This window comes from Vigna radiata, unplaced genomic scaffold (genome assembly GCF_000741045.1).
Source record: "Vigna radiata var. radiata cultivar VC1973A unplaced genomic scaffold, Vradiata_ver6 scaffold_170, whole genome shotgun sequence".
In the NCBI taxonomy this organism is placed as follows: domain Eukaryota; kingdom Viridiplantae; phylum Streptophyta; class Magnoliopsida; order Fabales; family Fabaceae; genus Vigna; species Vigna radiata.
The window spans coordinates 921,172-944,303 of NW_014542552.1; the positions used below are offsets into that span (position 1 = coordinate 921,172).

Consider the following 23,132-nt stretch of genomic DNA (forward strand, 5'->3'; position numbering starts at 1 on the left):
ACACCAATCCTTACCAATTCCATGCATTCTTCCCAACTTCTAATCCTCGAAACTTGTATCATACGTATTTATACACTTAACTAAGAGCATCTAAACTAAATTACACTAGCTTACCCTTCTTTTCTATTTTGCCATGTTTATCCATTTAGTTTATTCTTGCAATGATCATCCTGTGGGTGTGAGTGGAGGGTGAGGATGCCTCGGTAGAGCAAGCTCTTGAAGGAGAGGATCTATCCATTTAGTATAAGACCACTCGGTCTTGTACAATTATCCCAAAATAACTATAAAATTAAAACTTTATACAGAATCCTAATCGGATACAAAACTATATACAAGACCGAACGGTCTTATACTAAACAGGTGGATCCTCTCCTTTCAGAGCTTGCTTCACCGAAACATCCTCATCCTCTGCTCACACCCATAGGATAATTATTACAAAGATAAACCAAATGGATAAACATGACAAAAAAAAAAAGTAAGCTAATATAATTTAATAATCATGACAATTCTCGTGACCAGTTAAAGAAAAATATCAAATGTTTATATAACTTTCTAGATATTAATTGTTCGTTTTTTAATATGTTGGTTTATATATTTATTTTATTTTCTTTTACTGTTGAATCTTTTAAGCTTTTGTTCAATAATTTACTGGGTGAAGTTTAAAAATTCCTTTCATGGTTTTAGTGACACTTTATCTCTCTTGATTGTAAACAATTTTTAATTTGGACTCTTTCTTTGTCACAACAATGTCTTTCTAAAAAATGTTAAAAAAAACTACGATGATGGAAAGATTGACTAATAATAGAATTTTGTAATCCAAAAAATATAATTAATAGTTATAACAAATAAATGTTAAAAATTAAAGATAAGTATATATACTTCGAGATAATCTTAATCTTACAAATCAATTTTTTGTAAAGATAAATTTCAACTAAAGCTCCTTCTATAATATAAAAAAATGTTTCTAATTGTATTTCCAATAAAACAATGGTTAAAGAAATGAATTATTGCGAACTTAAATCTCACGTTTGTGATAATTCCTTTACCAAAAAAAAGATATAATTTATTGTAATTCTTTATTTATCTTGAATTTGCACCTTTTGTTTCCGAACTTTCCATTATCAGTTAAACAGAACAGGCAAACCTATCATAGTATGTTTTAAGATTGAAAAAAGGGTTCGCTTTACCTAACCTTGGCATCTCATTTTTTATTTCAAATGAATTCTTCTGGTTAGAAATTTTACCTATACATAAAATCAATTTAAAATATATAAATAGTGCAAATATCATTCTAAAGATTAAATTGGTTTAAAATTCATTTTTTAACGTATATCAAAATTAGTATCAGTCTTAATAAGATTTGCTATTTATTAAATATATTGTTCCATTCAGTATTAAACATTTATCGGATCATTCATTAATATCTAGTCTAGTTGTTCAAAATGTAATGTATATACCACAACCTAAAAGAAATGTGTTAACTCAAAATGTATATACCACTACATGAAAAAAATATGTTAGAAATTTCACATCAACTAAAGTAATGTCAATTTAAAATATATACATGCAAACCTTAATTTACAAATCAATTTTAAAATTGAGTTAAACTTAAAATTTCCTTCTTAACAATAACATATTTTGTCCATAAATAGTTCTACCATTTTTTTTTTAAATATCTTCACTTCATCTCTCTTTATGAAAAAAACTTGCGAAACTTAAAAAGACCAAAACAAAAGCTAATCATATTTAGAAGGATAAAATAGGAAACAAGAAGCTAAAAGGGAAGCATGTGCTAAACAAAACAGATGTTCCATTAATTGACTTGAAAAAGAAAAATAAGAGACTAGGAATCTTGATCAAACCATGTGCAAATCTGTCGATTTAAGCTTCTGATTTAACATGACCAAAAGAACTGCAATATTACACACACCAAAACAGCTAAAAAAACTTGACCACCCCAAAAAAGCTACCAAATAGCCATTGCAAGATGAATCTCCTTTTCCCCCTGCTGTATAGTGAGTGATATTCAAGATGTCATCAATACTTACTATTTATATCCTAGAGACTAAGTTTTACATTACACGACGAAACATATACATCAGCAAGCTACACTACTAATACAACTATGCAACCTAAAGTCTACAACTATACACAACTTCTCCATGTAACAAAATTGGTAGATATACATATTTTTCTCTTCACCAATTAAGTACAGTAACATTGATCAAATATTCCCTTAAGATCTAAAGATGAAGCAACTTCTAAAATAAGAGTTTATGACATCAATGATTTTACCATTTTGCTTAATCTTTCACTTGTTATTCACCTTTGGTAAAGAGAATATTTGGAAGTTGAATGCTAGCTATAGTGCTCTGGAACTCAGTTTCCCCCACCATCTCCGCCTCTTATCCATTTCTGAATTCCCTACCTTTTGAAGTCTTGCTTTTGTTTCTTTTAATCTAACCTTGTAGTCTTTCTTCCACACCTCAAACCTATGTTTGAGTTTCCGAAGTTCTTCAACGGAATTTGTGTTAGCAGATTGACCTGCTCTAAGCTCAACCAAATTTCTGGCATCATAATCAAATGTCTGTCTACGGTGATCAAATTCCCTAGCAAGGTGGCCCACTGAAGCCAAAGCACCATGACCATCTCTCCCTAGTGCAGATTCAGAAATGCTAGCAGAATACTTCAAAGGTGTGCTTGCACTAGGTGTTCGAGATCCCATGGAAATAGCATCTTCTGAATCATAGGGTAAAGGTGATGACACATCACGTCTTGCATGTTGATTGTTGGCATTCTCAGAAGCAAGGCTCTTTCTAGCAGAAGCAAGGCTCGTCTGCATTGAAATTGCAACACGAAAGATCAGTATACTTTTAAGCTATATTTGCAACCATCTATAGATGAGACCTTTCAGTAAACAAGGTTGCAACAAACTCATAAGAAATCAGAAAATCACCACCGTTAAAAAATAAATTTCTAGGTATGAATTTTGTTACAAACAAACAACAAAAGTTCCTGCTAATTTCTCTTTAAAATGACACAGACAACTAAAGTGCAGTTGTTTGGTTATACTAGTCATTTGTTTTCAGGGAGGTGAAAGCAGAATGAGCAAGTCAACCAACTCTGTCTATAATAATAATATTCACGAGTATATCCTCCATTTGAAGTTGAGGACTTCTGTGAGCTGAAAACATACCTGCAAAGATGCCATTTGTTTTTGCCACATATCCTCCATTGATTTCATCCTTTTCTCGTATTGAATCCATCTACTCTCAAACTGATTTAGCTGATCCTTCAATTCAGCATTTTCCCCTTCCTTTTGCTCTATGGTAGCTTCAGCCTTGACAACCCGCCTCTGGAGTTCAGCTAAAGCTGCAGGTAAATTCGGGAGCCGATCACTTGGCAAATCCTGCTAAACCAAAAAAAAAAAAAAATGAGACACTTTTGGGATTGTTGAGTAGCTATGATGAAATGACACTTCAATGTGTCACATTTGTATCTGATACTTCGGGATACTTCTATACTTCAATGAAATATCTATCTATAAGGCACTAATACTTTTATAAAGACAAATTTATAATTTTTTATTTTCACAATGTATGAGAAATGTGATTTTAACTTAGATTTGCACAATTGCAATTATATCTATTATATTTTAAGAGTTTTTATACAAGTTTAAATATGTATATGTCACCCATCGAATTCTATTATTTTCAAAATAAATGTATCACCACATTTATCCCTAATATTTTCAAAATAAATGTATCGTCACATACATATCGTATCCAATACATATATCATATCCATGCATCATATAGTTGAGTCGTTAGGACGTTCACATAATCATGAAGCTCAGCGTTCTACATCAATGGCAAATCTGATTGCAGAAGGAAAATAGGTTTTGAATGCTTGTGACGAATGCAATACAATATGCTCAAGGTAGGTATGGACAGATTTTAAGTTTTAGACCAGCATGCAGATGAGTAGAGATAGCCATGTTTATGCAAAAAGACTGGGATACTGTACACTATAACTGTTAAATAAACATAAATTAAAAAAAAAAAGGAATTTATTTGTTTATTTTAGGTTCGGTTGTAGTAGCAACAAGTAGGAGATTTATTATTTTAAAAGTTCGATTATTAAAGAGATATTTTAGCTTTTCTATTTAGGGGCTGATTTTAAATTTCATTTTACGTTGTGTAAGTAGCTATTTAATAGCCTTTATCTCAATCAATAAATTTTATCTCAATCAATAAAGTAGCCTTTAACAAAGTGGTATCAAAGCTTTATGATCTGAGAAAAAAAAAAAAGAGAAGGGGAGAGTCAAACACTGTGAGGGGAAAAGTGAGTGCTTTTTTTTTGTGAGAGATGGCAAAGGTTGTCAATGGTATGAGTGTGCCACAATTGACGAGAAAAACCAATTATGATAATTGGTGCCTACAGATGAAGGCGTTATTGAGATCCCAAGACGTTTGGGATATGGTGGAAGACGGGTACGTTGAACCTAATGCGGACGAACATCAGACGGTGGCATATATAGCAACATTGAAGAAAACACGTGCAAGAGATGGGTCAACATTGTATTTTCTCTACAATGCAGTAGATGAGTCGGGATTCGAAAAAATAGCGAATGCCAAATCAGCAAAGGAAGCCCGGAAGATATTGGAGGTTGCGTATAAAGGTGACAACCGCGTTAAACAAGTCCGAATACAAGCTCTCAGAGGAGAGTTTGAACAGTTGAAGATGGAGCCCAAAGAGCATATAACCGAGTACATAACTCGGGTGGAGAAGGTGGCCAACCAACTCAGCAGGAATGGAAAACAAATGCCATCTAGCCGGGTTGTGGGAAAAATTTTGAGATCTCTTACAAAAGATTTCGAAAGTATCGTGTGCGCCATCGAAGAATCGAAGGACTTGTCGGTTCTCACAGTGGATGAACTTGTTGTTCATTAGAAGCCCACAAACAAAGGAGAAGGAGTTGGCATGATCAGGTTAAACCCGATGATCAAGCACTACAGGTACAATTTGACTCGAATAAATCTCGGATTACTCAGGGCCGAGATCCTGGCGGCAGAGGACGAGGAGGCCGAGGACAAGGACGAGGTGGACGTGGTAGAGGCAATGAAGAGAGAATCGGTCAGCAGTATTGGCATGACCAAGGACAAGGAAAAGGCCTAGGAGATCAGTCAGAAGTGGAATGTTTTAAGTGTGGCAAGCATGGCCACTATGGATATGAATGTAGATCAAGGAAGTGCTACCATTGTGGTAAGCTCGTTCATATTGTTAAATATTGTCGAGCCGAGAAGAAAAGTGAGAGAAACCTTCTTACAGAAAAAGAAGAAGATGAAGAAGAGATGGGAACTTTGTTGATGTCAAAGATCTTAAAGTCAAAGGGGGAGACGAATCTCGTTACTGAAGATAGTGAAAAAGAGTGTGGAATCCTATTGATGGCAAAGAGCTCGGATGCAGCGGACATGGAGAGCCCGATCCCAACAATGGATGAAGTGATCTTAGTAAAGGATGCAACAATTATGGAGAACGAAAACGTGGAGAAAGAACTCAAAGAAAAAGATGAAGAGATTCAGCGAATAGGGAGGCTTCTAGATGAAGCTAATGAAATTATGAATAAACATAAGGTTGAGCTTGAGGAGCTGAAGAAGGTGGCTCTTGAAAAAGAAGATAAAATATCTAGTATTCTTGAACCAGACAAAGAGGAAGATGAAGATGTTGAGAAGAACCCGATGAAGATGTCAGTCAAGATTATTGAGAAATCGCCTAAGGTCAGAGATGAGTTGGTTAAGGTTATTGAGAAGTCGGACATAACAAAGTCAGTCAAAGCATTAAAGAGGTCAACCAAGGTAAAAGACAGGAAGGCCATAAGGAAAAAGAAGAAGTCAAATGTGATTAAAAGAAGCAAACCCGGAGTCGGATGATGCACATGAAAAGAAAGGAAGAAAAAAATTTAAGTTTATGGGGGAGTTTTGTTAAATAAACTTAAATTAAAAAAAAAAGGATTTATTTGTTTAGGTTCAGCAACAAGTAGGAGATTTATTATTTTAAAAGTTCAATTATTAAGGAGATATTTTAGCTTTTCTGTTTAGGGACTGATTTTAAATTTTATTTTACATTGTGTAAGTGGCTATTTAATAGCCTTTATCTCAATCAATAAAGTAGCACATATTTCACAGAGAAAATATATTTTTGTGCCTGAGATTATTTTAACAATAACAAGCAAAAGACTAGAAAGAAAACTCTTCGAAAAATTTTGATTAATACGATTAAATCATAAAAATATTTGAGCAAGAACGTCTTGATCTCTACTTAATAGAACAAACAATCGAAAGCATTACTCAAATTTAATTTATTTAATTCGAAAAAGTTCCTGTATAATTAAATTTATCTTGCCCTTTCAATTAGTATCTCACTTTATACACTTTTTGTTAGGGTATAAGGTGGAAGGTAATGATAAGGGTTGGAAAGTGTATGAGAAGGAGAAGAAAGGTAGGAGGGAAGTGAGGCCGAACGGTGGAAGGCGTGGAGAGGTCTAGCCGAACGGTGGAAGGCGGTGAAGAGCTGGAGTCAAACAATAGGAGGCAGGGGGAAGCAAGCCGAACGGTGGAAGGTAGTGAAGAGTTGGAGTCGAACAGTAGGAAGCAGGGGGAAGCAAAGCTGAACGGAAGACGGTGAAGAGCTGGAGTCGATCGATTGAGGAGTGACTATCCTAACTGGGACAACAGTTAGGATAGGCGGGAAATATTTAGAAATAATTATAGTAAATAAGAATATATCCTAGGAAAATATTCCGTATAAGATATTTACAGTAAATAAGGATGTATCCTAGGGAAATATTCAGTATGAGATATTTATAGTAAATAAAGATATATCATAGGAAATATTCATAATAAGATATTTACACTAAATAAGGATATATCCTAGGGAAATATTCAATATAGGATGAGCTGGAAATAATTAGTATAAATAAAGCTAGAGTCTAGGGTTAAGGGTATGTTTTGAATTGTTGAGTTTGTCGACAGGCGGCTACCATCTTGTGAGGGAGGTTATGCTCCCAAGTAATTGAAGGAGGTTATGCTCTTAATTATTGTTTACTTGTTTATCCAGATAATACCATCAATAAAAGAAATTCTTTCGTTCAATTTCATTCTTTCATTGTTCTTTTGCTTGTTTTGAGTGTGAAAGGTTGTCCTAGTTTCGTCTCCTACTCGGATAAGTAACACTTTCATATGCTACCAAATATAGATATAAATTATTCATGAGAATTAAGAAAAGAAAAATCAATTGTCTTACCAAACACGGGGATATGCGTTCTCGTACACCTAGATATTTAACACGCCTAGAAAATCTTATGCTTATTAATTCAACAATAGTCTCATTTATACTATTAAAAAGTGGGTTTGAAAGTGAACTGAAAATTATACAACTTCAGATTTGAAATCCTGAAATGAAGCGATTTTTAGTTGGATAGAAAATATAAACGCCAACAAGTACCATTGCATGCATGAAACAAAAAGAAAATTAACCAAATCAATTAGTTTTCCAAAAATTTTGAGAAAACATGCACCATAAAGTACCTTTTCTTCGGGCATCCTCACACGTGACCTTCGCCTAGATCTTGCATTTTCACGACTTTTCTTTGAGTTATTGAAGTCACTGGCATTCCTCCGAACCAGCCATCCACGAATTACTGAAGGGAAATGAATAGTAAGCAAACCATATGCAATGTACCTGGTATGGGCAAACAAAACAATAGAAACACAAACCAGATTGTAGTGTTGTGGCTGCCAGCATTTCCTTAACATTTTCAGAAGAAATAGTCATAGAAGACTTCACCATAACACCATACTCCCTTCTTCCAATTTCTCCCCGAACAACTACAATATAACCAAATTAAAATTAAGTTACAGATAAAAACTATAACAAAGGTTATAGTCAAACACTTGCAATAATTTTGACTATTAGGGCCACAGGATTAATCGCTCAAATTTCTTAATCCATATCAATAAGGTCCTCCGGTTCTTAATTTTCAAAAGTAGAAGTGAAAAGCACCAACATTTCTTTTGCTTTCAATCAATTAAGTTTTTTGGAAATATTTTACTTAAAAATGAGCATAAAAGTAAAGAAAAGTGTGTATAAAGCTAGAATAAAATAAGAACGTTCAACTCAAACAAAACTGGTGTTGATATCCAGACATTACATGATTGTAAAGTAGTCACTCCCTTCTTCAGCTCATGGTAACGACGGCGAGCTTGATAACCACGAAAGCTTTTTTGAATACCAAGTAGTCCCTGCAAAAGATATTTTCTCCTGTCCTCCAGTGCCCCAATCTGTATATTCAACCAGAACAGAGGAAATATTAAGTCAGATAAACATTATATAAATTAATATAAAATTTATCTAAAACAAACTAGGTAGATTTCCTATAAATAAGAAAGGTTGAGAGACTAGGATATCTTATCATTTGTGAGAAAAAGAAAATCAAACTGAAACTAGAAAAGGAGAGGGAAAATCTCCCTTGAATATAGCTAAATAATATTATCTGTACCTCCTAATACCTAATTTTCTCACAAATGACAAGATACCATTCTCAACATCTCGTATTTGTTTATAAGCAATCTTCCTTAATTCTTCTAAATCTCCGCTGGACAAACTAACATGTCAACAACTTTCTTTCTCATTAACTATCCATTAAACAAAAATTATCCAATCCGTTCAGTCTATTAATTTAATAAGATATATAGAAATGAACTTAAATATGGATGAGTAATGGAAAATGGATCCAATTGCCACCCTAAGGGTGATCCAGCTTGCAATACCATGGCTCTTTATCTGTTGAAACAAACACAACACTAAATTACAGACATATACCTGCCCAGTTCGAAGATACAGTTTGGTGAAGCCAACTTGGTACATTTCGGGAGGGATATTAAATTGTTGCAAAACCGCAACCGAAATGCTCAATGGGTCCTGAGATGTGTTTGCCTCAACAAGCAGAAACCCATACCTAACATATGTCCGAACACAAATCAACCCATTATTCAATATAAAAATAAATAAATAGGAGTTTCACCACTACCTTCTGGAAAATTCTTGATGTGTCATTCGAGTAGGATATCCAGCCCTCGAAATCCTAACAACCTCCAAAACTCCACAACACTTGAGCTGTTGTAGTACAAGATCTTGTTCATATATTCCAGGAAGTTGCTTAGTATTTGGCTTTATACAGCGAATAAAGTGAGGTGTGGTGCTCTCCAGCTGATGCATCAACTTGAACAATTGACCCTAAAAGGAAAAAGACTCGTTAGGCTTACGTTTTTTCAAATTATTGTTTCTCTTGTTTCTCAGCATACTCCTAAACTTTAGGTACATTTACTACATATAATTTTAGGGGACTATATCACCACATGTTAACAACATTGAAATCATTTCTTTCCAAATATTAAAGATGCTTAACCAGTTCAAGTAATGCTACAAGAATACCTTGAACTTAGTGCCAACACTCTGCTTTTTTGAGTCCAGAGCACCTCCATGCGAGGAATTTGATTGCTTCTGAGGCTGATTAAGCATCTCGGGGAACAACTGCAGCAGTTCACAGCTACATGATGACAGTAGTTGAATGGAATCAGATGGTAGTGGATCTCTATTCTTTTCTAGGAAGCCACTTGTATCATACAAAACCTAATAGAGGACCAGATATTAGAATAGTCAGAAATAAAAATACAAAATTTATTTCCATGGTATGCATTCTACATATATCTGACAGGCTAGGAAAAACAAAATTATAAAGCAGACATTGATCGTAACAGGCTACGACAAAAAAACTCTGGTTGAAACATTTTTTCCTCTAAAACTAAAACTGTTTAATATCAGAATCATAGTTGTGTCAAAATTTCCCACGTCAAAGTTAAAGCAACCCAGCATTTTAGTGTTGATATTGAATTGCATGCTATGGAAGAAACTAAAATAAGCTTAGGTTTTTGGGAGGTTTTAGAAAGAGAGATAATATATAATATTATATTTATATATAACTAAATAATCACATAGAAAATAGAATTTTAAAAAACACAAGCTATAAATGATTATATTAGTTCAAACAAGTCAAATTACAAAGATATTAATTATCAGTAATGCTACTTTTACAGTATAGCAACATCAAATGTAGTAGGTTTATGCTTAATACTACAATACTCCAGGTGCACTATTTTGAAAATGAACACTACGTAAACCAGTAAATTTAAGGATAATTCAACTTTAAGAACTTCAGCCAAGTATGTTTTGAAGCAATTAAATTTATCAATTTGACTTTAAAAATCACAATCAATAGATTTTAGAGGAGTTAACTTTCAAAGGTCAATAGGAACTGATACTAACCTCCCCAGCATAATGAGAGACACTAAAAGCCCTGCCTCTTTCCCCTTTAAAGCAAGGATTAGAGTGCAGGTGCTGCTTAAGTTTGTTGGCTAGTGTTAGATCACTGGCCTTGGGGAAATTAGATTCCTCGTCTAACAGAGAGAATAGCCCAAGAGGCTTCTGCACATTAGACAAACTAGTAAATAATGAAAATACTAAACTCCAACAATATGACATGAACATAATATGATTTTGAAAATAATCTGCAGTGTAAAAAAATAGTACTGTCTAGGAAAAGAATACCAAAACAAAAAAAAAGGCCTGTTTTCCTCCATATCAGCAAAAGAATAGCTATAAAATTTCAGAATTCTTAAACCATATAAATACCTTTTCAAAGAGATCCAAACACACTTGGTTGTCCTCAAACTCTACTCTGGTCCAATCAATACCATCTAATTCATAGTCCTGAAACATGTAAATTGCAATGTTGTAATGAAGCATCCAAAGACTATTACACACTTAACAAAGGATGCAACACCAGCCTTTTTATTGTATTATGGTTGTTTTCTTCCATCATGTGACAGGCAATGTACTGAAGTAAACAACATAGTGATTCAGACATGTAATTCACCAACTAAAGATTATACTGATCGGTGGTTTGTACATCAAAGGTTTCTTGTCGAGAGAAATTTTAGTTTGACATGACCAAATCCCTCTCTCATTCCCAAAAGATAACAAAAGTAATAACACCTTTTACATACACAAACTATATTTATGGATTTGCATCTCACACTATTGCTTTTGAATGAAAGACACAAACATACCAGACATCAAAGCAACCAAGAATTTTAAATACAGAAATAATATACTTAGACCTTGTTAAATATATTATCTTTATTTTATGTTTATCTTTTATCTTTAATTAGTTTGTTATTATTTCTAATTTGTATTTTAGGCTTAGTCCATATTTCTTCTATTATAAATAGAGGACCTATATGTATATTCAACACAAGGGATATTAATCTCATACATAATTTTCACTATATTCAACATGGTATCTAGAGCCTAAGGTTTTTTTGAGTAAAAAAAAAATCTATTGTCTCTGCCACTAAACCCGTGGCTGCCGGCGGTGCCTCCATCTACCGCTGTCGGCGAAGCCATCGTCTACTGCTACCACTACCGGAGTTTTAGTTTTGACTGACGATCACATGGTTTTGATCGTCAGACAACCACTATGCCATCAATGACACCTTCATTGGAGCTCCTATTCTTTCTCAGCACCTTTTGAAGTTGTGGATTAGCTCCCTTTTTCGTCGTGCATGGTGGCATGTCTAGTAGAAATTCAGAGCGTTGAGGTCACTTGTTTTCCTCTTTCAAGTTCATCGTGCTTTGTCGCACATCCTGTCAGGCAGTTATTCAGAGCATCGAGGTTACTCTTTTTCCTTTTAAGGTGCCTTGATTGGAGAATCTTAGATTTTTATGGTTTCTCTCTCCTGTTCATCCATGGCTTCTTCTATTATCGTCTCTTCTGAACTTCCTTTTTGTCACCATTGCGTTTGACCCGTCCATATATGCTTTTTCTCCCATGTAAAAGATGGCTTTTATTAGTTTATTTATAAACGTGGTGGCTCTCAACAAAGACCTCTTTATCCACTTGATGTCAACAATGCATTCCTCAACGACAATTTGCAAGAACATATTTATATAAAGCAACCTCTCAGATTTGTTGCTCAGGGGGAGTCTTTTGGTTTGGTATTTTGTCTTCTATGTCGTCTTGCAAATCATTAGCAATTTGGTATTACTCGAGTGCAGAAGCAGATATTTTCACTTTTATGGATTATATTAGTAACAAGCTTAGTACATACAATTTGTATTGTATGCACTAGCTTGAGGGAAAGTGTTAGATATATTATCTGATAGGAATAAGAGAAGGTGGTTAGTGTATGAGAGAAGGAATAAGTGTAACGGAATATAACAAACTAACTGTCTAGGACAGTTAAGGGGGGGAGCGTGTTAGATTGTATAAATACTGGCTGGTTAGAAGGGTTATGGGTTGTTGATTGTTTAGTTGTTAATGGGTACTTACCTGTTGAAGAGGGTTATGCCTCTGTGTTCTATCTGTACAGACATTCTCCTGTGAATATCATTCAGTTTTCCCATTCTTTCTGTGTTTCTTAGTGAAAGTGAGGGTTGCAATTAGGTTCCCAATTCAGGAACCTATCATTTGGTCCGACCTGCCGGATCCCCAATCGGAGTGTTATCGCACGTAGAGATGGAGGGAAGAATGGTGGTAGTCGAAGGGCACTTAGAGGCGGTCAAAGTGGCAATTGCCGAGACAAAAGCTGATACGGGGGCGTTGCGACAAGAGACGGCGGCGATACGCTAGGACGTCCAGGCAATCTTGAAGGCGCTTGGAGAACGTCAACACAATAACCACGGGAAGCAACAGAGGGAGAGTGAGTCGTCGGTGAACGATAATGGTGGTGATCCAAGCGGCGGAGGGGGAAGAAATGGAGACGGTAACCAAGGGGGTATGAGCCAATGGAGGAAGCGAGTCGAATTACCAGTCTTTGAGGGGGGCGAACCTTGGGTATGGATAGGCAGAGCGGAGAAATTTTTCGAAGTACAGAAGGTGGCGGAGGGGGAGAAACTGGAACTGGCCTTTATCAGTATGGAGGGCTACGCCGGAAGCTGGTTCCGATTCTGGCGAGAGAAAACCAAGAACCTTTCTTGGGATGGGTTGAAGACAGCTCTGGGCATCCGTTTTGGAGGAGGAACACGAGGAACGGTGTATGAAACGCTGTCAACCATACGACAGTCGGGACCGGTGGAGGAGTACATTTGCGACTTTGAAGTTCTGGTGGGGCAGACGACCCAGATACCCGAGGAGCAAATCATAGGGTATATCCTGTCCGGTCTAAGGGAAGAGGTGGGCGATCATGTCCGGCCACATGACCCACCGGATTTGATGACCGCCATGCGAGTGGCGAGGGATGTGGAGAAATTGTGCACGAAGACCGGAGGAGGGTGGTTATCCAAGAATCAAAATTCTTGGGGGAAGGCGTCGGGTTCGGTGACGCGCGTTAACCCAAACCGAGAGGCGACGGTGCGAGGAGGAACGGCGGAAAGTGTGGGGTATATTAATCAAGACGCGACCCAAGGACGGAATAAGGGGCAGGCTACCAGCGGCGGAGGTGATCGGAATGTTCGTAATCTACCTTACCCGGAGTATCTTAAACGGAGGGAAGAGGGTCGTTGTTTCAGATGCGGCGGACCCTTCAGCCCCGGCCATCGCTGCCCAGAAAGGGGTCTTAAAATGCTAATTGTGGTAGAGGAAGAGGAAGAGGTTGAAGGCGAAGAAGTGACAGAGACGAACCTCGCGACGATGGAGTTGTCGGCGCTGTCCGCCAGCGGGCTGACGACACCAAAGACAATGAAGTTACGAGGACAAATCGGGCAAAGAGAGGTATTAATTTTAATTGATAGTGGTGCGAGCCACAATTTCATTGACCGACGGGTGGTTGAGGAATTGCGGATGACGGTGACAAAAACACAGCCGTATTTGGTGAGTCTGGGGGATGGGCAGAGGAAGAGAATCAGTGGCTGTTGCGAAAAGGTAGCGTTGGAGATAGGAGAGGCTCAAGTTGTGGAACGTTTTTACATCTTCGAGCTCGGAGGGGTGGAGGTCATCTTAGGGGTAGAGTGGTTAGCGAAGCTTGGGGAGGTGACGGTGGACTGGAGAGTGTTGACGATGAAGTACAGACAAGGAGATAAGAAAATAACAGTACAAGGGGATCCCACTTTAGAGAGGAGGGTGGTGGGCCCCGGAGCTTTAAAAAAAAATAGATGAGGTGGCAACATGTTTTTTGGTCTGGGAGTTGGGCTTGTGCGAGACCCATCCCAGCAGCCCAAAGTGTTCAGGCCTCACGGAAAAACAAAAACAGCAGATGGGGGGTTTACTAGAACAACATGACGTGGTGTTCACTGAGCTTGAGGGGTTGCCACCTAGCAGGGAGACAGTGCATCAGATACACCTTAAAGAGGGAACGGGTCCGATCAATGTCAGGCCATATCGATACCCACATGTAATGAAAGATGAGATCGAGCAGCAAGTTTCGGAGATGCTTCGATCGGGGGTGATCCGTCCGAGTCATAGCCCGTACTCCAGCCCAGTAATTTTAGTCAAGAAAAAAAGATGGCAGCTGGCGTTTCTGCATAGACTACAGAGCCCTGAATAGAGCGACGGTGCCGGATAAGTTCCCCATACCGGTGATAGAGGAGCTGTTGGACGAGTTGGGGGGGGCTTCCTATTTTTCTAAGGTAGACTTGAAGGCCGGGTACCACCAAATCCGCATGGCCGAGAAGGATATCGAGAAGACGGCATTCCGCACACACCAGGGACATTACGAGTTCGTCGTGATGCCTTTCGGGCTCACCAACGCGCCGGCAACATTCCAGAGCACTATGAACCATCTCTTCAAGCCCTATTTGCGGAAGTTTGTGCTCGTATTCTTCGACGATATACTGGTCTACAGTCGAACCTGGGAGGAGCACCTGGAGCATGTCGGGAAAGTCCTGTCAACACTGAGACGGGATCGGTGGGTGGCCAATCGGAGGAAGTGTGAGTTCGGGCAAACCCAAGTCAAATACTTGGGACACATTATCTCTCACAACGGCGTGGAGATGGATGATGAAAAGATAAAGGCGGTGGTGGACTGGGAAAGGCCAAAAACAGTGAAGAGTTTGAGGGGATTTTTGGGTTTGTTGGGGTATTATCGAAGGTTCATTAGGGACTACGGCAAAATTGCCAGGCCTCTAACGGATCTATTGAGAAAAGGGGGATTTTCCTGGAATGAGAAAGCAGAGGAAGCATGGCAAACGCTGAAGACAGCCGTCACGACAGCCCCAGTATTGTCCCTCCCATATTTTCAGCAACCCTTTCACATTGAGTGTGATGCGTCGGGCAAAGGGGTTGGCACTGTATTGATGCAGGGGAGGAAGCCGGTAGCCTTTTTCAGCAAGGCCTTATCGGAAGGAGCTCTCAGCAAGTCCATTTATGAAAAAGAGCTGATGGCTCTGGTATTAGCGATCCAGCACTGGCGTCCTTATCTTCTGGGACAGAGATTCATAGTCCACACNGANCAGAGGAGCCTCCGGTATCTCTTGGAGCAGCGGATCACNACACAGAATCAACAAAATTGGATAGCTAAATTGCTGGGATACGATTTTGAAATTGTATATAAGGTGGGGACTACCAACCGAGTGGCAGATGCGTTGTCCCGAAGAGATGAGGGGGTGAACNACGAAGATAAGGAGTTGTCGGTGATAGNCAGGCCCTACTGGNAAGATTTCGAAGAAGTAATGAAGGAGGTAGCCAAGGACGAGAAACTACGTAAGGTGATAGAAGAGATAGAGGTGGACCCAAATTCTCACCCAGCATACACGATAGAACACGGAAGACTGCACTACAAGGGGAGGTTGGTGTNNTCGGCANANTCTTCGTGGCTACNNAGATTGATGGCAGAGTTTCACCAAACGCAGACNGGGGGTCATTCAGGAGTTTANCGGACGTATCGGAGGATAGCTCAGTCCTTATTTTGGGTGGGGATGAAAAAAGACATTACAGAGTTTGTGGCTAAATGTCTTGTGTGCCAACAACANAAGTATTTAGCNTCATCANCGCAAGGATTANTACAACCCTTGCCCATTCCGAACGCAATATGGGAAGAGCTTAGCATGGATTTCGTGGTGCGNCTGCCTAAGTCTCANGGGTACNACGCTATTTTGGTGGTGGTGGACCGGNTGAGCAAGTATGCCCATTTCATACCACTCAAGCATCCTTATTCGGCAAGGACGNTGGCTGAGATTTTTCTAAGAGAAGTAGTACGATTGCATGGGATTCCAAAATCCATCGTGACCGACAGNGACCCCTTGTTCTTAAGCATGTTCTGGAATGAATTGTTCAAAAGCCAAGGGACGCAGTTAAAAATGAGCACCGCGTATCACCCGGAGACGGACGGGCAAACAGAGGTGGTGAATCGGGTGTTAGAGGGATATCTCAGGTGTTTTTGTTCAGAGTAGCCGAAAGGGTGGATGACTGTGTTATCGTGGGCGGAGTTTTGGTATAACACGTGCTATCAAGGGGCTATCCGATGCACCCCTTTCGAGGCTGTTTACGGGCGAGCACCTCCCTCCTTGCATAGATTCATTCCTGGTGAATCTCTAGTGGAGGCCGTGAATCAAGAGCTTCAAACCAAGGACGAAGCTTTGAAACAATTGAGGTTCCATCTTGAGCGCGCGCAAGATCTCATGGTGCGACAAGCTAATAAAAAGAGGAAGGTTGCGAACGTGCAAGTAGGGGACTGGGTTTATTTGAAGATACAACCCCATAGGCAATCCTCGATGCCTACCAGACTCCACCCAAAGCTATCAGCCAGATACTTTGGGCCATTCCGGATAATTCAGATGGTGGGGGAGGCAGCCTGTAAACTGCAGTTGCCAGAGACAGCTCGAATACATCCTGTGTTCCATGTTTCACAGGTGAAAAANGCAATAGGAGAACACCAGGTGGAGAGGGAGTTACCACCGGACCTGCAGGCAGAGGGGCCCTCGTTTTGGCCCATGAAAATTTTGGGAAGAAGGCAGAGGACTGAAGAAGGAAGAAGTGTGCAGCAGTTGCTGGTCGAATGGCAACAAGGAGGGCCAGAAGGGGCCACCTGGGAAGATGAAATAACAATCAAGGAACAGTACCCTGATTTCAACCTTGGGGACAAGGTTGATGATGAAGGGGGGGGGGGGTATTGATAGGAATAAGAAAAGGTGGTTAGTGTATGAGAGAAGGAATAAGTGTAACTGAATATAACAAACTAACTGTCTAGGACAGTTAAGGGGGGGAGCGTGTTAGATTGTATAAATACTGGCTGGTTAGAAGGGTTATGATTGTTTAGTTGTTAACGGGTACTTACCTGTTGAAGAGGGTTATGCCTCTGTGTTCTATCTGTACAGACATTCTCCTGTGAATATCATTCAGTTTTCCCATTCTTTCTGTGTTTCTTGGAGTGAAAGTGAGGGTTGCAATTAGGTTTCCAATTCAGGAACCTATCATTATCTTTATTTTATATTTATCTTTTATCATTAGTTAGTTTGTTATTATTTTTTATTTGTATTTTAAACTTAATCCATATTTCTTCTATTATAAATAGAGGACCCTATGTGTATATTCAACACAAGGGAGATTAATATACATTACATAATAACAACTTATTTATCAAAGTTTAACATATTTTCTGACCTCCTGCTCAAGTTTAAACAGATGGCGATTGAAATGTTGTTGAAGCCTCTCATTGGCGTAGTTTATACAAAATTGTTCAAAGCTGTTATTCTGCAAAGAAAAATAATAAACAATCGGAATAATAGAAAAGAATCTATTAAATATGAATAAACATGCTAATAGAAACTGCATACCTGGAATGACTCAAATCCATAAATATCAAGGATAGTTATAGATCTCCCAGTACACCGTTTACCTACTTGAAGTGACTTGTTAACTTGTTCTACAAGCCAGTCAAACAAGCTTGCATAGATAAATTTTGCTATTGCATCTCTTGCATCAATTGCCTGAATATAGAATTAAAAAATTAGATATAATAAAATATAAAATAGTATAATACAATTAGGGAACAGAAAAGCTGATCAATTGAATTGTTCAAGTAATACTCAGACCTGCCGCAAGGTCAATTTCTTGGTAATAGTATCCTTGCCAGCTTGGATTTTATGGGTAGATAACACTGCCATTAGCTCCTGAGAACTGCACCCCATTAGCACAGCAGCATTTGTTACAGCTGCCAAGTGAAAGTTGAAACAAAAGTCATAATTAGTAACTGAAGTTTTAGATATGTCCTTTTCGTTACCATGTTAGTCATAGATAATATGAATCAAGGGAGGATGATAGTTCAGTGTTTTATATACTTTTAGACCATATTTCTGGCCACATGGAACACCTTAACCATACCTTCATCATTCACCACCTCAATGTGATTTTCATTATCACTATCTTGGAATGATATATTTCCCAACCATAATATCGCAGCCAGCATCTTAAAAACTAGCTCTTGATCTTCTTTGCCCATTTGAATAACATCCAATGCTTTCTGGGGGAAAACACATTTAAAAGGAGGAAAAATGACGTGAGATCTTAGGAGGCTGTAAATAACAATAAAGAAGCTAATGTTCAAAAACTGAGTTGTAAAATAATATACCATCAGCCTTTTAAACTTTTTAGCATCATCAACACCGTCAATTGTTGTGCAGTCACTTTGGTTAAGATATTTATATTCGCTAGCCGCCCTAAGATTCAGTCTTTCTGCACAGGAAAAGAAAATAATTCCATATGGTTTATCACAATGAGAAGGCAACTTATCACTTCACACGCAAAAAATTGATGTCAATGAAATTCAATATAAAATGAACAATCCATTTAAAATTTGTAAATAAGTTTATAGGACAGAGGACATCTTTGCAGGTAATAATAAGGGAGAATAACAGTGGACAAAATTTAAATGGATTATCTCAAAGATGCACAGAAGTATACAGATATGTAAATTAATAGATAGATTGCCTCGAAAATGCACCTTTTAGTTTGGAAGAAGATCCCGCACAAAGTTGATAAAATATGTGATATGACCTCTCACCCAAGGCAAGTTGAACAACTCTTGACTGGCCACAAGAGACAAGATGATTTCAGAAGTGAAGAATAATAATATTTCAGATTCACGCTATTGTTCAAATAGAATATCACAATTTACCTTTTCTAACAGAACTGTTCAAGATAGCATTTAGGAATTGACATGAGAAACACAACCGTACAAATAAGTCAGGTGAGTAAATTCAGAATAGAAGAAAAAGAATATATAAAAAGCTAATTTCATGTAAAATTTAACACAAGCAGTCTTACAAGTTTGAACTTTTGCACCACAAATTTTCCCCATTGTGCTGAAATGAATTTCAATCAACTTCCCCTGCCCCAAATTATAAACATATATCAACTACACTGCTCAGCCAGTATATAAAATCCACAAAGTTACAAATCCCCAAAAGAAATCTTATGGAACAAGAACAAGAGGAGTAAGTTCCTTTCACTACAATGAAAAGAAATGCAAACTCACAAATCTGCTAGAGTTATCATTCCTAGATGTTTTTGCATTCCCAAAAGCCTCCAGAATAAAATTTGTCTGAAGGATTTCATTTTCTATTCCTGAACAGCCACCACCAAGAGCAGCTAAGTATTGCATAGCAATTTTGGCGGTCTCTGTTTTCCCAGCTCCACTTTCACCACTGTAAACAAATTTATAACACCAATGAACAATTATACCAGTGGTTATACCATCTTATTGCTATAAAATTTTAATGATATTGAGTTCAGAAACATATATTAAGAGGCACACAAGAAATAGACTGCCTACTGTGCTGAGTGCTAACCTTATGATAATAGACTGATTTACTTCACCTGCAATGTACAATATGCAAACAGAAACTTTAAATCAGACAACTACATTATACGGTTCAAGAAGGGGGCAAAAAACAGTAATTTCATCCACCTGTCATCATCTCATTATAAGCTGCATCTGTCAAAGCATAAACATGAGGACTATCGGTAAGTTTCTGCCTATAAGCTAGAACATAATCATTTCCATAAACTTCGACATTTTTGAAAGGATTGAATGCAATTAAAATTGGCCCTGCTTTACTCTGCATACAAGGAGTAGAAGCAGCATATGAGAATAGATAGATAATCGACTGGGTAGGAAAAACAAGCCAAAGCAGCAGACCTACATAAATCATATCCTGAGCATATCTATACTGAAGATTGTGAAGAACTGAAGGCTCATTTAAGTAACTGAGCTGAATAAGATCTTCAATACCCTCCAAAATATCAGGATTAGCTGGTAGGAGATCTGACCTGGCTACTTTCAAAACCTGCAGTAACAACTCAATGGCCCAAATCACATGTTACTTTGCATATTCAATAATCAATACCTCTTTTAAAAGACAAAAAAGGATCAGAAATTCACATTTCCATTTGAGAGAGAAACAGATGCTTCCTCTCCAGAAGTTGACTGTATCGTTCCCAGCTCCCACTTCCCTCTTGGTTGCCTACACCAAACATGAAGTTTCTGTGGAAACAACCAAAAACAGAAAGGAAATTTAACAGACAAAACATAGCATAAACAATGTCTCAATGCTGATATATAAATAGAAAAAAGCGGCAAACGAACTTTCGTATTTTCAACAAGTAGGGAGGCTTAGGGAAACACAACAAACAGAACGAAGATTGAGCTGAAAGTACATTATGCATGCCACGAACAATTTACCTATGCATAAGTGTTGCCAATATGAAACATCAAACAAATAAAATCTGTGAATCTAAACATCAGTCAATTTAAAATTTAAAAATTAAAATAACCAAAGAGATTTCCAATCTAATTCAGATGAGTGGAGTCTATATCTATTTGCAATTTTGAAAAGGTTGTGCAGTAGTCGTATAAATTACAAATTACAGATTTTTTAAACACCAATTTCCACATTTCATTCAAGCTGATTGCTTTTATCCAAACACCAAAAGCTTATATTTCTCTGACTGAAAAACATAACACACACAAAAAAAGACAACTGAAAACAAACTGAGGATTTTAAAGCACTGAGAATCGCTGTTAAAACTTCAACCCATTAATTAACCAGTTATTACTTATCACCATTAATGGTTATTTTTCAAGTCCCAATTACCTTTTTGATGAAATAAGCGACGTTATCATCTTCCAACTCCTCAGACTGAGGAGGAGCTTCACAATCAGTAGAAGAATCATTCGCTGTTGGAACCGGAGACGATGGTTGTTCATTCACTTTCTCTTCTGATATGACTGCATAAGGGGATTCCACACGCAACTTGACCTTCTTGGACCCAAAACTACCCTTCCTTTTGTGCCCCTTCTGATCATTATCGCCATCAACCTTGAAGTTATTAGGCAACGACCTCCTCGCCGGAGGCATGCGCGCCCTCGACTGCGGCCGCGACGGCAATGCCGGCGGTAAATCCTTCGGCCTCTCCTCCTCGTCTCTCTTGCGAAGCGACTCAAGCATCTCCTCCAGCGAACTCCTCGATAGAGCAGACATTGTAGCTGATAACATCATCTTGAAAACTCAATCAACAAAATTAGCCAAATTTCACAAAGCTTCCCTCAAATTCAGAAACTCTCATACCCGACCCAACTCAAGATTTTTCAATTACCAAGACCCCATCTCCTGATTCCACCAACCCATTTCAGAATTGACGAGGAAAATGAAAAATAAAAACGTATTTTTCTTGTCTGGAGGTGGTTCAAAATAATAAGGTCCAAAAGGGTGAGAAGAAGAACGAAAAGGGTAGTTGGGGCAATCAACGCAACCTTCAAAAACGAACTCCAGAGGTGCATTTGCCAAATCGAGGAACGTCGAAGGTTTCCATGGCTTAAAGCGAAGATTACGAGGTTTGAATGAGGAGGTTGAGGTTGTTGCGAACGAGAAACAAAAACAAACCTCCTCAGAGTCTCAAAGGCAGGGAGAATGAGAGAGAAACCCAAAAAAGAAAAAAATATGGGAGAGAGAAAAAAAAGGTTAGAAACACCGAACAGCAACAATTTGGGAAAATTCGCTATTGCGAGTGTTGCTCTGCTCTGTTCTTTGCAAAACGGAATAAAACGTTTAACGTTGCAAATTGTGTTCCTGAAAACAGAACAGGAACTTTTAACTTTGTCCTTGTTGTCGTTGTTGGTGATGATGATCTCTTTTTTTTTCTTTATGCCCAGAAATTCAAAATTTTCCGATGAGTTGGCGACGCAACTAACTACTCTTCCAATATTCTTAATTCTTTCCTTCGGGAAACCGTTTGCATCTTACAGGCCAAACAATATTTAGTATTATTATTATTATTTATTCCAACTTACGAAAGAAAATTAAATGGAAAAATAATATAATATATTACATATTATATTATATATATTAATTTGAACATTATAATAAGTTGTGAATGTGGAATGAGTGCGAAGCGTTGCTTTTCAAAACGGATATGGATGTGAGTGCGGGAACGTGGAAAGAGTCTGCACTAACCTTCAAAAACTATATTACTTAAATGGGCTCCACTTTTAATGTAATTACCATGCTTCATCAAAACATTTCCTAATTAATATAAGTAAAACTAAATTTATATTTTGAAAGTCCAACATATTAATAATTATACTTTCTTTAATAAATTTTATTTTGATCCTTGTATAAGTGGTTTTCAAGTTTTTTCGATGTTTAATGTGATTTTTTTTTTTTTATAATTTTTGTTCAATTTATTTTTTTCTAACGGCATCTAAATTATTAATGAAATAGCGTCAAAGTCAGCAAACAATGAATGATGTGACCTATTTTATCTGACGTGATTGTCCTTGTCATCTTCATCCTGGTCATTTCATCATCTTCTATCTTCAACCTCATGAACTACCATGGCTTTCTCCTTTATCGTACCACCACCGCAAGACACAACAGTAAACCCAAGTTCATGTCACTGCGAAAATCAATTCATGGCTAGACCATCTTCGTCGCGTCTTCATCTTCCTCGAAACCCCCAAATCGCAACCACCGTGAATCTTGAAACCACCATCGCGAAATCTTCCATTGCCACCAATAGACCACCATCAAACCTTTGTCATTGTTCAAACCCTAAAATCCCAATACAAATAAAGCAACCA

General features: G+C 37.8%; 1 protein-coding gene across 4 annotated transcripts; it reads right to left on the bottom strand.

The window, feature by feature from the left end:
• Positions 1-1,793: 1,793 nt before the first annotated feature.
• Positions 1,794-22,285, bottom strand: LOC106780306 (myosin-2). 4 transcript variants are annotated; one of them, XM_022776947.1, is made up of 24 exons: positions 21,148-22,285; positions 20,436-20,537; positions 20,197-20,340; positions 19,962-20,112; positions 19,843-19,870; positions 19,530-19,698; positions 19,319-19,382; positions 19,170-19,183; positions 18,996-19,080; positions 18,624-18,727; positions 18,377-18,515; positions 18,088-18,206; positions 17,830-17,982; positions 17,657-17,746; positions 10,753-10,830; positions 10,387-10,542; positions 9,496-9,693; positions 9,092-9,297; positions 8,884-9,019; positions 8,213-8,342; positions 7,779-7,889; positions 7,590-7,702; positions 3,197-3,412; positions 1,794-2,836 (listed from the first exon to the last, which is right to left on the bottom strand). In XM_022776947.1, the coding sequence occupies exons 1-24, from the start codon at positions 21,550-21,552 to the stop codon at positions 2,363-2,365; spliced, it is 3,585 nt and encodes a 1,194-aa protein (XP_022632668.1). In that variant the 5' UTR covers positions 21,553-22,285; the 3' UTR covers positions 1,794-2,362. The 4 variants fall into 4 exon arrangements, with proteins under 4 accessions (XP_022632668.1, XP_014524068.1, XP_022632667.1 ...); XM_014668582.2 differs by having other exon boundaries at positions 3,197-3,409; positions 10,387-10,545; XM_022776946.1 differs by having other exon boundaries at positions 10,387-10,545.
• Between the last annotated feature and the right edge of the window lie 847 nt (positions 22,286-23,132).